Genomic DNA, 13,316 nt, shown 5'->3' with positions numbered 1-13,316 from the left:
ACACATCCTGGGTGACTTTCTCTTGAATGATTTTCAGAAAACTCGACCTCTGACTTTTACCTTGACATTAAGGTCAGTGGGATTTGAACTCACCTAGGATTTCAAAGTGATACCATAGATACATTTACTACAAATTCAGAACGACTTCCGCCTTTATTGCATTCACAAGATTTTTGTGTTGTGATGACAATAGCCCCTCCCCGTAGCCTTTTACGGCAGATGGGTAACAATAGTTCACACGTTAACACATTAATTTATTCTAAACAGAATTATAAGCTGGACTTAAACTGGGCTCTTTTCCTTTGTGCAAGGAGGAACAGGATGAGGACTACCAGAGACCTAAAAATTGACCCCCAGCACGCTACTGTTGTGAACTTCTCTGGCCAAACAATTCCACATTGTTTACTGAGAGCACAGCTCATGCGAGCCAAGGTTTTTTTCCCCCATGGATTTCTACATAATCACCTTGTGCTACAATGGCAGGATTAAATTCTTGGATGGATAAAATAGCTCAATCATAAGACTTAGGGTTAGATTTATAAATGGTCAGGAGTCTCAGTCCTGAAGACCACAAAAAAGAAGAGAAAAATTTCTAACATATGTATATGCTTTTATATGAATAATATAGATTCTCCTCCAGCCTCCCCACATTGATCTCACTTACTATACTTTTTCAGAGAAACACACAAATGTAAAACCTGCACTTACACTTTCTACTGGTGTACTGTTACTCCCTCGCACACATATTTGCACTGGTCTTGGAAGAATGCTGTCAGAAATAAAATCAATTGGTGGTGCCTTTGTATATAAACTGTTAGTAGATCACAGATCAACAGCATCAACACAAATGTATAAATAACAGCCAACAGTTCCCTAATTCTTTGTCTTTTCATGTCCTTACAATGAAACTTAAACAACTGGTAGTGTAAAGGCAATAACATAGGTATGTTAAAGGCTTGCTTAAAACTGACTAAAGATAAAAATGAAAGCACTTCTAGTCTTTTAAAAATGTTACAATTTATAGACACACATACAACATATACAACCAAACCATGAGCTTAAGACACAATACTGGGGTGAAAATAAGTTCAAACATAAAATCTAAAAAAATCAGTTATAAGATCATGGTTATTCAAGTTTTGTTAACATACAATGAACAAATACAGTGAGTACAGAACACATCTCAGCCAGTAAATGGAGAGAAAAAGAGGGTAAGGAAGAAAAGATGGTTCAGATTTCACAAAACTGGCGGAGCAGCATGGCCAAAAACAGCCACTTTTATGTCTCAAGTGCAACATTCAAAAGGAAAAAGAAAAGGAAGGGAGACTGAAGAGGGCGAAATGTACAAAGATTAGAAATGAGAAGGGCTGCAATTAATTTGTTTATTTTATACATACATACACACACATTATATATAAATTAAAGGAACACTTTTTAATCCAAGTATACCATCAAGATACCATCAAGGCAGTTAACCTACGGTATATGGTATATGGTATAGTGAGTTAAGTAACAGAGAGTGTTGTTGATCAGTTTAGCTGCTTTGGTGTTATCTTATAGAGCTGACCCTACAGGGGACAGGTAGTTCAACTCCTTCAGGATGCACATTAATACATGCCATTTCCAGAACATTTGCTGTGTCTCCTAGCACAGTCAAGAGCATGGAGGAGATTTCAGAAGATAGGGAGCTATTCTAGAAGGACTCCACTGTAAAAGGACCATAACCCATCAGTAGGAACACGTTGAGCACTGCCAGACCTACAAAATGGTCACTGGTGTGAACTTATCGGCCAAACAATCATATGTTATGCTGCCAGTAACACCATTCAGCATTTCAGCTTTTCACAGATGAGATTAAGTTAACCTTGACACGTGTGACAGACGTGAAAGGGTCTGGAGACGCAGTGGAGAACGTTATGCTGCCTGTAACATCAGCATGAATGGTGTAGTGATGGGTCAGTGATAGTCTGAGAAGGCATATTGATGGACAAACACACAGACCAACAGGATAGGCAATAGAGATTGACAGCCCACGTGACTTTCGCGCATCGCATGCCGGGTACTAGTGGCAAAACAATCAAAGCAACGCATCAAACGCAAGCATTTGCAGCACCGCAAAACGTTCATTCTCCGGTTCCAATACCTTCTTGCTTTTTCTTTGCCCCCCAAAAAAGGTATGTACAAAACGAAGGAGAACAATGCCGGTCCGTACAAAGACAGACTTGATGAAAAGTCAAAGAAAAGATACGAGGAAAAAATCAAAGGTGTGAAAGGGTTAGACCCTCACGAGCACACAGAGTGGACAAAAGACGTTAGCGTGCTGCCCAACTTTCACCACGCTCAGATTTATAATCATACGGTTCTTGGAGTGAGTGCATACACTCATGAAGTTTAGTAACTTCAGGTCACTGCAACAAGCCCAGGTACAGTTTACCGACGGATGGGTGCAGGACCTTGAAATGCACCATGTAGAAAGTAAAGACCATCGTACGTATCATAAGTTTACCAGTCTCACAAATCGTCGTCATAAATACACATTCGTTAACCGTTTATTAATAGGACCTGGTAGCATCACAGAAATGTAGCAGTGACAATAATATTGTATGCTGTAATCGCACTGGGCAATTAGTGATACAAAACAACTGTTTTATCCTGTGAATAAAAGTATATGTTTTTGTCATTGTACCATGGTAATAACAGAAGCCAAACGCAATATTCTGTCAGGACAATTCACTATTTATGCACAATAAACAAAGGAGCATAGCGCGACAATTTCTGTTCAGTGCCAGACTTGCTTGTAACCTATATCACCAGTTATGTTATGAAAAATGACGCATTAACTACAACAGCAGACTGATCTTTGTGGGAATGCTTGGAGCAGACTAACCTGTGAGCTGGAGTGTTCTGGGACGTTATATTTGGTCTTCAAATGGCTGCAATCCAGGCTATCCGTCGGCTATTTGTTACTTCGGAAACATGGCTCGAACAATTTCTCTTCAACGACGTAATCCGATAACAACTGATCTCTTTACCTGTCGGCTTCCCGTGGCTGTCATGCGACCGGCTATTGCAGTTAATAATACAACAGCTTCTTGTCATTTTTTGTGTTTCTTTTTCTGTGTTAGTTTTCAATTGAAAGCCTGCGTGCGCTAGTACCGCTTGCCACGTGTTCCCAGAATCCTTTGCGGTTTTACCCCTGAATGATGTCACATTTTCAATCTCTATAGCACCCTGACTGCCAACAGGTATCGGGATGATACCTATTGGAAGTCAGGCCCTGTCAGACGCTATGGTCGTTCAGTGGGTCCTGGTGCATGACAATGGCCTCATGTGGTGAGAGTATGCAAGCTGTTTCTGGAGGATGAAAGACGTGATAACACTGACTAGTCAGGCCCCTATGTTCACCAGACCTAATCCAACAGTATACCTCAGGTACTTGTAAAATGTACTACATTCAGTCCATCCAACCTTGTTAGATTGCACCTCCAACGGCTCAGGAGCTCACTGATGGCCTGGTCTTGATCTGGGAGGAGATCCCCCAGGACACTGTGCTTAATCTCATTAGGAACATGTCCTAATGTTGTTAGGCATACATACAAGCATGTGGGGGCCACACAAACTACCAAGTTTGAGTTGCTGCAAGGAAATGTCAGCAAAATGGACTAAACTGCGCACATTATTTTTTCACTCTGATTTCATTGGTTTCATTTCCAATGAATGTCCTTTCATTGCTAACACATTACCCAGTTCATATTAGTAGATTAGTAGATATCTAGCATGGTTTTTACCCCATTGGGATCCAATGTTTTCAAAGTGTTCCTTTAACTTTAAGCAGTGCATATATATACATATATAATGTGTGAGTATCTCTGTGTGTATAGTCATGAAGAAGAAAGTACATCCCCTTTCAATTTGAAGGCTTTACATAATTAGGTCATAAAAAAAAACCTTATCAGGTCTTAAAATTAGTGAAATCCATCTTAAGATGAACAACAACACAAGACGTACTGTTTCATTATTTACATTGTGCCTGTACATTGTGGTTTTGGCTGGTGGAAGTTGTTTCACTGTGCCTTCAGGTCAGGGAATGGGTTCGGTCGTTTGGCGCATAAGCACAAACAACAGTTCAGAGTACCCAGCCTTCTTGGAGTCACTGGGTGGGGTGCTTCATCTGGTGACTGAGATGTCCTACTGGGAAACTTCAATGATCAGGTCCACTAGTCCGTGATTGATTTTGTGACCCTATCATCAGATCTGGGGCTGTATGTTCTGGAAAATCAGGTGAAGTGAGGAGCTCAGCTGTCAACTGATCATCACCTGGCGGTTGGTTTAATCAGGTGGCGGCGAAGGATGCTGGACAGAATTGTGAAGGTGTGCTGAAAACACCTGCCAGAAGCCCTGGTTCATGAGATCTTCGACTCTCACCTCCAGCCTTCCGAGGGACGAAGGAATGCTGCTGGAGGTTGTTGGAGGTTGCTCAACAACCTCCATTGTTGGGCATGCTGAAAGGGGCAAGGTGGTTGGTACCTGTTATGATGGTAATCCCCAAACCAGATGGTGGGTGCTGGAGATGAAGGGAGCGATCAAGCTGAAGAAGTCCTACAGGGCTTGTGTAGCCTTAGGGACTTTGGAAGCAGCTGACAGGTACCAGCAGAGCCACACACCTTTCAGCTGTTTTTGTGCTCGGGTGATAGATGAAGCAAAATCTTATGTGTGGGAGGAGTTCAGTGAGGCCATGGAAAAAGACTGCCTCAAAGTGGTTAGGAATCCTAAATTCCTAAAGGCCCTGGGTTGTCCTGGTTGACGCATTGCATGGAAATCTGCAGATGTGCCTCTGGGGGCTTTAAGAAGGTGGGCTAGAGTGTGTACTTCAACCACAGGGGGATCACACTCCTCAGCCTCTCTGGGAAGGTCTAGTGTAGTGGAAAGTTAATTAATTAGTCAAACCTCGGTTACAGGAGGAACAGTGCTGTTTTCGTACTGGTCGTGGAACACTGGACCGGCTCTTCATCCTCCTACGGATATTTCAGAGTGAGTGGGAGTTTGCCCAGCCAGTCTACATTTCCTTTGTGAACTTACTGGTCGATCTACATCCCTACCCTCACCCATGATCATGAGCTACGGGTAGTGACTATAAGAATGAGATCACGGATATACAGTGGTGTGAAGAACTGTTTGCCCCCTTCTTGAGCTCCTATTTTTTATACGTTTTTCACATTTAGATGTTTCAGATTATCAAACTGGCAATGAGCCACAGCATCTCAGTGGAATTCAGGTCAGGACTTTCATTAAGCCACTTTGTAAGTATTAAGAGGTGGACTTGCTGGTGTATTTTGGATCATTGTCATGCTGCAGAACCCAAGTGCACTTCAGCTTGGGGACACAAACATATGTCCGGACATTCTCCTTCAGGATGTTTTGGTAGACAACAGAATTCATGGTTCCATTTACACCACAAGTCTTCCGTCCTGAGGCAGCAAAACAGTCCTGGAACATCACACTACCATCACCATATTTTACTGTTGGTATGATTTTCTTTTCTGAAATGCTGTGTTACTTTTACACCAGATCTAACGGGACACACACCTTCTAAAAAGTTAAACTTTTGTCTCATCAGTCAGTCCCCAGACTATTTTCCCAAAGGTCTTGGGTATCATCAAGATGTTTTCAGGCAAAACTGAGACAAGCCTTTATGTTCCTTTTACCAGCAGTGGATTTGTCTTGGAACTCTGCCATGAAGGCCATTTTTGCCCAGTCTCTTTCTTATGATGGAGTCATGAACACAAACTGAGGCAAATGAGGCCTACAGCTCTTTGGATGTTGTTCTGGGGTCTTTGTCACCTTTTAGATGAGTTGTTGCTGTGGTCTTGGGTTACCTTTGGTCGGCTGGTCACTCCTGAGAAGGTTTGCCACTGTTCCTTGTTTTCGCTATCTGTCGATAATGGCTCTCACTGTGGTTCGTTCAAGTCCTACAGGTTTAAGAAATGGCTTTTCCTTTTCCAGACTGAGAGATCTTAATTACTTTTTTTGTCACCTGTTCCTAAATTTCCTTGGATGGCAGCATGATATCTGGTTTTGAGGATGTTTTGGTTTACTCTACTTTGTCAGGGAGGTCTTATTTATGTGATTTCTTGATTGGAAACAGGTGTGACAGTAGTAAGGCCTGGTTTTGGCTAGAGAAATCAAATTCAGCTTTTCAACGATGCGATACACCACAGTAAATTTATGTTAGAACTAAGAGCATCTTTAGGATTAAGGGTAATTAGCAGCCAGGTGCTGCTAAGGCAGTGTAATTTATTAACTGATCATTGTCAAATATGACTACAAAAGCTGAAGTTTTGGCAGTTTGCTTGTTGGGAGATTTCATATCTGTATTAACACAGTGCCAAAGAGAAAACATCAGTGGAAACAGCGGTGACAGAGACTATTCGCAAGTGGGAAACGCTCAAAATAGTTGCCAATTTTTTAAGGAGTGGATGTTCATATAGTACAAACAAATTCAGGCACAAAAAATTCATGAATCACTGATTTCTGAATACACACTGTTGTAAATGAGGCCGAATGTTTTTAAGGCATGCAAGGCCAAACTGGAGATGTCAGTCCATAATGCACACCTGGCGAAACCAAACAGCATATCGACACAAACGCTTCATACCAACTACTATAGGCACAGTGGTGAAGGGGCAGCCACAGGACCAGCGCACCTTGCAGACATCCTCTGTATACCACCATTCTCGAGTCAAATATTTGGGAGGCCTTCTGTTCGACAGCCCAAACAGGGCCAATGCAACGAGTTAATGAGTAAGGTACATTAGCAAATCTACAAGAGAACAGCTAAAAAACAAAACTATCAAGGTTTTGCAATGGCCCAGTCAAAGTCCAGAATCCATTCTGATTGAATTGCCATGGCTGGACTTTTCTGGATATTTCTTGTCAGTTATTGCAGATCCAATAATCACACGCTGCTTCTGCATTTTGTCTTAAAGTGTGTTAAATAAATGACATCATTCAATATGCCATGTGTTGTTCATTTAATAATTTTAGAACCTGATAAGGACAATTATGATCTTTGCATTCAAAGGGGGCGTACTTTCTTTTTAACAACTATATACATGTAACCTTTTTAAAATATTATATCAGAACTGTGAGGTGAAAAAAACAAGTAAGAGAATTGAAAGGTTTGTTTACCACATGACTAAAATGAAATTAACCCTATCCCTAATTGCTGGGTGACCTGGTGAATGTTAATGGTTAAAACCCAAACTGGAAAGCTGCAGACCAAAGCAGGGAGCTGAACAATGCTTTAACACATGTTGAGCTGAAAGCAGCGGCATTGTTTGTGTTAAATTACTGATAACAGTCTGTAGGTTTATGATGACCCGTGACACCTTTCACTAGACATACAATACCTTATTTTAAAATCTTAAAGTGTGCAACTTTAATAGAGGTCTAGTCTACAATTTTATTTGGTATCTGGTTAGACATATTCAATCTATTCATTGCAGCCCTGAATGCCAGAAACAGACAGAAACTGTGGCTGAGAACACAGAGGGGAGTTGTACAATTCACAACAATTAACAACCAGCACAATACAATCTCCAGTACTGAGACACAACAATCAGCTGACATAAGTTTAACTGTAAGATTCGGGGGTGTGGGTGGCAGATGGAGGTGTGCTGTGCTGGGGGGACTACTAGTCATTTTCTAATTTTCACAATGTGCCAGACACTGTACAAATCATGAGGGGGAGCCATAGATCAGCAGGTTGTGGCAGGAAGACTGTGATTCCACCACAAAATCAAGACAAGACTTCCGCCTTGTCTTGATTTTCTTTTCTTTTAAAATGTATTTATTTATTTTTTAATTCTAAAACTCTTCATCAAAGTATCATAATGAGTTTGCTTATTGTTAAAAAGAATGACAAGATACATTTTACCTTAAAATTACAAGGGGAGTAATATTTATGTATCTTCAATACAGATCTTCTACAAAGATCAGTTACAGACCCAGAGGTATTATAAAAAGCACCAAGAAGACTTTGGTAATAACTGGCTACCTCTAGAATAGTTGAAGCAAAAAAAGTTGCTTCAAGCACTGAGCAGGTTGAGGACATCCTTAGAGGTCCACACTCAGGACCTGGACAGAACTGACACAACATGTGTGTGTGCGTGCGTGCATGTGTGTGTGTATGTGTGAGAGAGAGAGCGAGAGAGGCCAACCAACACACAAGAAAATGGCAGAAGGCATAATTACCACGCTCATGAGTGATGACTGAGGGAGGAAAGAAAGTGCAGTAAACCAAAATAAGAACAGGAAAACAGGGGGAAGAAAGAAACAGAGAAAGAAAGTAAGAAAGAAAGTAAGAAACAAAGGAAAAGATTACATATAGGGAAAAGAGCGCTTTTTTCGTCATGTGGAATAAAAAAAATATGTATTAAAAGAAAACCTAAAATATATAAAAATATACCACCAGAACCTTTTTTATTTGCTTTTGTCATCAATGATATGCATTTACAGTACTATGTAAAAGTCCTGAGGGACAAAGACAGGCAAAAACAGTTTGTACAGTGTTAATCATTTTGAAAGTCAACATTTGGTATGACTTTTAGTCTTCAACGTAGCCTGAAATCTAGCTTTCTTATCATTTCCTAATGTAGTCTTCAGAGATAGGAGCACTGTACAAGGTGAAACACTGTATAATGCACTGTCAGTAACACTAATATACATTTTTATATTTAGATGATCAAATTATAATTTTTAATGTGTTGACTACTATACTACTAATCAAACTAAGAGGAATACTGTACTTTTTTCATGGAGTTGGGAAGAGTGGCGACATATTTTTATGGTTTGAAAAGTCTTTGTAATGTTTACAAACAAGAGATGTACAAGACAAATCATCAGCACGCTTGTACATCAGAAAATCATACTTGATAATGCACGCAAACCAGCAACACTGAATTACCACCTCATTTACACAGGAAAAAACAACAAAAAACCTTTTTATTGATTATAACGAGCAATGTGAAAAATAAATGGTGGCTCTCTACAATCTTAATGTTTCTACAGTGTTGAAGGTTATTTCAGAATATTGTGTTGTTTTAAAAGCAGCTTTAAACTGACCATCTTTAGGTTAATTAAATATTTTAACTAGACCTAGATAAGTATTTTAATATTAACATTCTCTATGCTTTCAATAGGTAGAAAGTTAAGGTCGTCAAACTCCATCCCGGAAAAAGAGATGTTTCATAAATTTTGGTTTTCGTTTCTGTATTTTTTCAAAATTAGCCCAAAAGGTATAAACATGGGGAATCTTACCTGATCCTTCCTCTGTCACCATTCCCAGTCCCTCTGCTTTATTTTGCCTCTCAAATGCATTTAGATCCAGAACACTAAAACAAAGACAAATATAGTGTGAATCACTACATCCATCGCATTTCTGCTCTATTCGTGTTTTTGTCTTGCCCTTGTTTGATGAGTGTTTTCCTTTTCCGTGGATTTATCCCATATGTGCAAGTCTCTGACCAGCAGTTTTATTCCATGTTTATGTTGAATATTGGTCTCTCATGTGGTTTTCAATGTTTTTATTTCATTGTTGTCTTGAATGCCCCATTGTCCATCTCCTTTATGTGTGTATGGTCTGTACTTTTGCTCAGTCAGGCTGACATACACTCTTCCTAAATTGACATCTGGTTTATTTGAGTTGTTTGGTGGCTTTTTTTTCTCTGCTACAACTGTGCCTTTAACTACCTTCCTAGGAATACTGTCAGCAAATAGAACCAAGTAAAACTTTTGTAGCCAAAATGACAAGAACCTCAACCTATAAACAATAATAATTTACACCCTGCTAAAAGAGTTTGTACAGTTCGCCATTTCCTGAAAAACAAAAGTGCTGAGCACACAAAGTTGCCCGCTAGATCAGATTAATAACATTGCACAAAGTACAACCAAATTTTCAGAAGGTGCTGGCAAATATAACAGAAATAATGATATGAAATATAACACACAACAGTACAAGAGAACACAATAACTAGAATTTAATACAATATGAATTACTGCACTACGGTAGAGTGAAGCATGTACTTGTAATGCAAAGGTAACTACTTTTTTGCTGGGCAGTTAGTCAAGATAAGTGTTTGGCAGAGTTCAGTTCTAGTATGGTTCTGGAACAGAAGCAGTTCATAAATCTGTTTGTTCAGTTCATGATTACAGGGACCTGAATCGTCTGCCAAAGTGCAGTAACTTCAACAGGTAATGTGGAAAATGGAATCGTGTTTTCTTCTCTGCTAAGGCAGTGAGAGCTGAAAGTTTCCCCAAAGAAGCGAGTTTAGAGTACAGCTAGTTTCTGGGAAGACTTTAAGATCCTCTGAAGGGATTTTCTGTCTGCCACTGAGCTGTCAGCACATCTTACAGAGATGCAGAATGGCAATGAAGGGGGAGTTTCTCAAGAAGTGTAATCTCTGCTGTGCCTTGATAAGTGCAGTCTCTGGACCAGGAGTGATTTTCTGAAGCTTGTATACCAAGAAACTCGAAGGCAGGAACCTTTGCCACACAGTCTCCATCAATGTGTATTGGGTTATGATATTTGTTGTGCCTCCAGTAATCTATCATGAGTTCTTTGGTTTTGGTAGAGCTAAGGGTTGTTCTCTGTATCCCATCCTGGGGCTTCATCTACAAAGGCTGTCACATCTTCTTCTGAGATGTGCCAACTACAGTCTTCTCATCATCAAACTTAGCTGTGGTGTGTGGAAAATTGATAGGGATGCAGAGGGTAGAGAGGATGTAAAAGGAGGTTCAACACACAGCTTAATAATGGTGGTGTTCAATGTGACAGTGAAAGAGAAGCAGGGGCCTAATCTAACCATCTGCATGCGATTAGTCAGAAGGTCACTGATCCTGTGGTAGACAGGTGTGAAAGTTGTAAGCCAGTAGGTTTGGTGACCAGATGGACAGTAGTGAAAGCTGAATCTAAGTTTACAAAGAGTATCCTTACATATCTTCACTACTGCTCAAGATGGCATAACGCAGTATACAAGGCAGTGGAGATGTCTTGGTGCATGGAAAACTACTTTTATCACATCTCTCTTTTTTTCATATAACACAACAAAGAGTTAGACCCTCTACATGATGACAACAAATACTTGCTTCAGCCCTGAAATAGGAAATCTTATTTATACCTGCATGACTGCATGAGACCAGCCAGACTCTGAAAGAAGCCCACGTCCTTCTTGTCCTTCAGATAATCTAACATTTTCTGTTAAAGATGACACAGTGAAAGCACAATAAGATACTGGAGTTTACTCAGATTTGACAAAAAACAGTCTACATCTGTCATTAAAATAAAAATACTGGTGGTGGTACCCCTCAGCCTCCTAGTAGATACACCTACAGTATGTATTTCAAAATCGTACATCCCCTTCTTCTCAAGTTATCGGATTCGCAAGGTTTTCCAAAAACCTGATCTCTGACTTCTAACTTTGAGGTCAAGGACACTGAGATTCCAACTTGTCCGAGATTTTTACTACTCCTATGTTATCAGTGTCAAAGTCCTGGATGACTTACTTCTCCAATTATCACCTTCACAAGACTTTCAGAAAACTTGACCTCTAGCCTTGACCTTCAGGTCAAGGTCAGTGAGGTTCAGACTCGTATGAGATTTTTAGTAGATCTGCGTGGAAGGGTGGGGTCTGTAGCTCAGTTGCAGGGGAGGGGTGGTGCAGTTGGTTTAGAGGGCAGTGCGACGGGAGACTGGCCAACAGAGTTGGAGATCATCAGGGAGGCCCAGATGGCAGCATTTAGCCTTCTGGTCGTAGCAAAAACTTACTTTCCTGATGTCCATTGAGTGATCCTAGATCTGCTTCACCACCCTAAGACCACTCCTGTTGGTTCTGGATGGAGCTGAGGGATTGGCCATTTGCCTATGCCAGGTGGCTCCATAAGGCGGTGGCCAGGTGCCTGCAGACTGGCCCAATGAAGGGGAAAGGCTGCTGAATATGCTAACATTGGAGAAGTTCACGAGGTGGCTCACAGTGGAAAAAGTGGAACGGGGTCCATTTTCATGTGATACTGGCTGAGGATCACCTGGCGCCGCAGGAGCTGGTAGCAAGTTGGCTTGTCCGGGCCCGGAGAAGGAAACCCCGCGAGGTCCCACTGTAGCCAGCAGCTGTAGTGCACTGGCTGCCAACATTTAATGGCACCAACATTTAATGGCACCAACATGTAATGACGCTTCTCCCTGTGTGGGTTCTCTTGCGTCCCTCAACGAGAGCAGCACATTTGTTGGGGCAAGAGTGCTGGAGTTGCGGCTGGGACATGTCCACTGGGAGTGCCCGCTTGATGGAGATGGGGCGAGTGTTCCATGTCACTGGCCCTCCAGCGACTTCCTCTGGTCCAGGAGTATACAGTACTCTAGTAAGGTGCCAAGTGGGTACAGACCGGGCTATGGTGGACTCGGGCTCCACGCAGGCACACCCAGTTGATGGTGCAGAAAAGCCATTAAGAAATATCTTACGGGCAGCTCATTATAACCCAATTACTGGCCACATGCAATAAAAAAGGGAACAAATCATGGCCTGTTTTTTTTTTTTTTTTGGCATTTGAAGGGATGTGCTCCTGTGGTGTGCATCCAGCCCAGGATGTTGTACTCATTACCACTAATGGAGGGTCCATTTAAGTGCACTGGCATGGATCTCATCTGGCCATTTCACCATAGTGCATGAGGGTATCACTTTGTATTACTTTTGGTGGATTATGCAACAGATATTCTGAAGTAGTGGCATCCTGGAAGAGACACTGATTGACCAGGGCTTCATGTCTTGTACACTAAAAGAACTGTTTAATTACTGTCCATCAAATATGTTTGGCCAAACATTCATCACCCTCAGAATGACGGGTTGGTAGAGCGGTTGAACTAGACTGGAAAGTCTATAATTTTTAAGTGTATTCATTAGGATGAGCAAAATAGAGATTGCAGGCTAGACTCTCATTTTTTTAGGGACTAGTAAAGCGCTATACAAATACAGGCCATTCACCTGTACAATTGGGGAGCAGTGTTGGGGAGTAACGGAATACATGTACCGCCGTTACGTATTTAAAATACAAAATATGAGTAACTGTATTCCGTTACAGTTACCGTTTAAAAAGGTGGTATTCAGAATACAGTTACTTTGTTGAAATAAATGGATTACACTGCGGTACTTTCCTGTTTCATATTGTCGCGGGTCAGGACTGTTTGGTTTTGTTTGACAGCTACGTTCTTTTGTTCCAGGCGGCAGCGTTACGGTTGCCATGGTTACAGGGCGACGCTCTCTCTCTCT

The 13,316-nt window shown here is 41.1% G+C and overlaps 1 protein-coding gene across 1 annotated transcript in view; it reads right to left on the bottom strand.

The window, feature by feature from the left end:
* Positions 1-13,316, bottom strand: part of ryr2a (ryanodine receptor 2a (cardiac)) — a gene marked incomplete at its 3' end in the record, with an annotated part of 131,382 nt that overhangs the window by 29,266 nt on the left and 88,800 nt on the right. The window contains exons 68-70 of the mRNA XM_013914831.1: positions 11,178-11,254; positions 9,319-9,392; positions 8,254-8,271 (exon numbers count right to left, since the gene is read on the bottom strand). Coding sequence (XP_013770285.1) covers positions 8,254-8,271; positions 9,319-9,392; positions 11,178-11,254 — 169 coding nt within the window. The remainder of the gene's footprint in view (positions 1-8,253; positions 8,272-9,318; positions 9,393-11,177; positions 11,255-13,316) is intronic.

The sequence above is a fragment of the Pundamilia nyererei genome, unplaced genomic scaffold, assembly GCF_000239375.1.
Source record: "Pundamilia nyererei isolate P.nyererei 1_Seehausen unplaced genomic scaffold, PunNye1.0 scaffold00228, whole genome shotgun sequence".
NCBI lineage: Eukaryota > Metazoa > Chordata > Actinopteri > Cichliformes > Cichlidae > Pundamilia > Pundamilia nyererei.
This window is presented reverse-complemented; position numbering and strand designations above follow the sequence as displayed.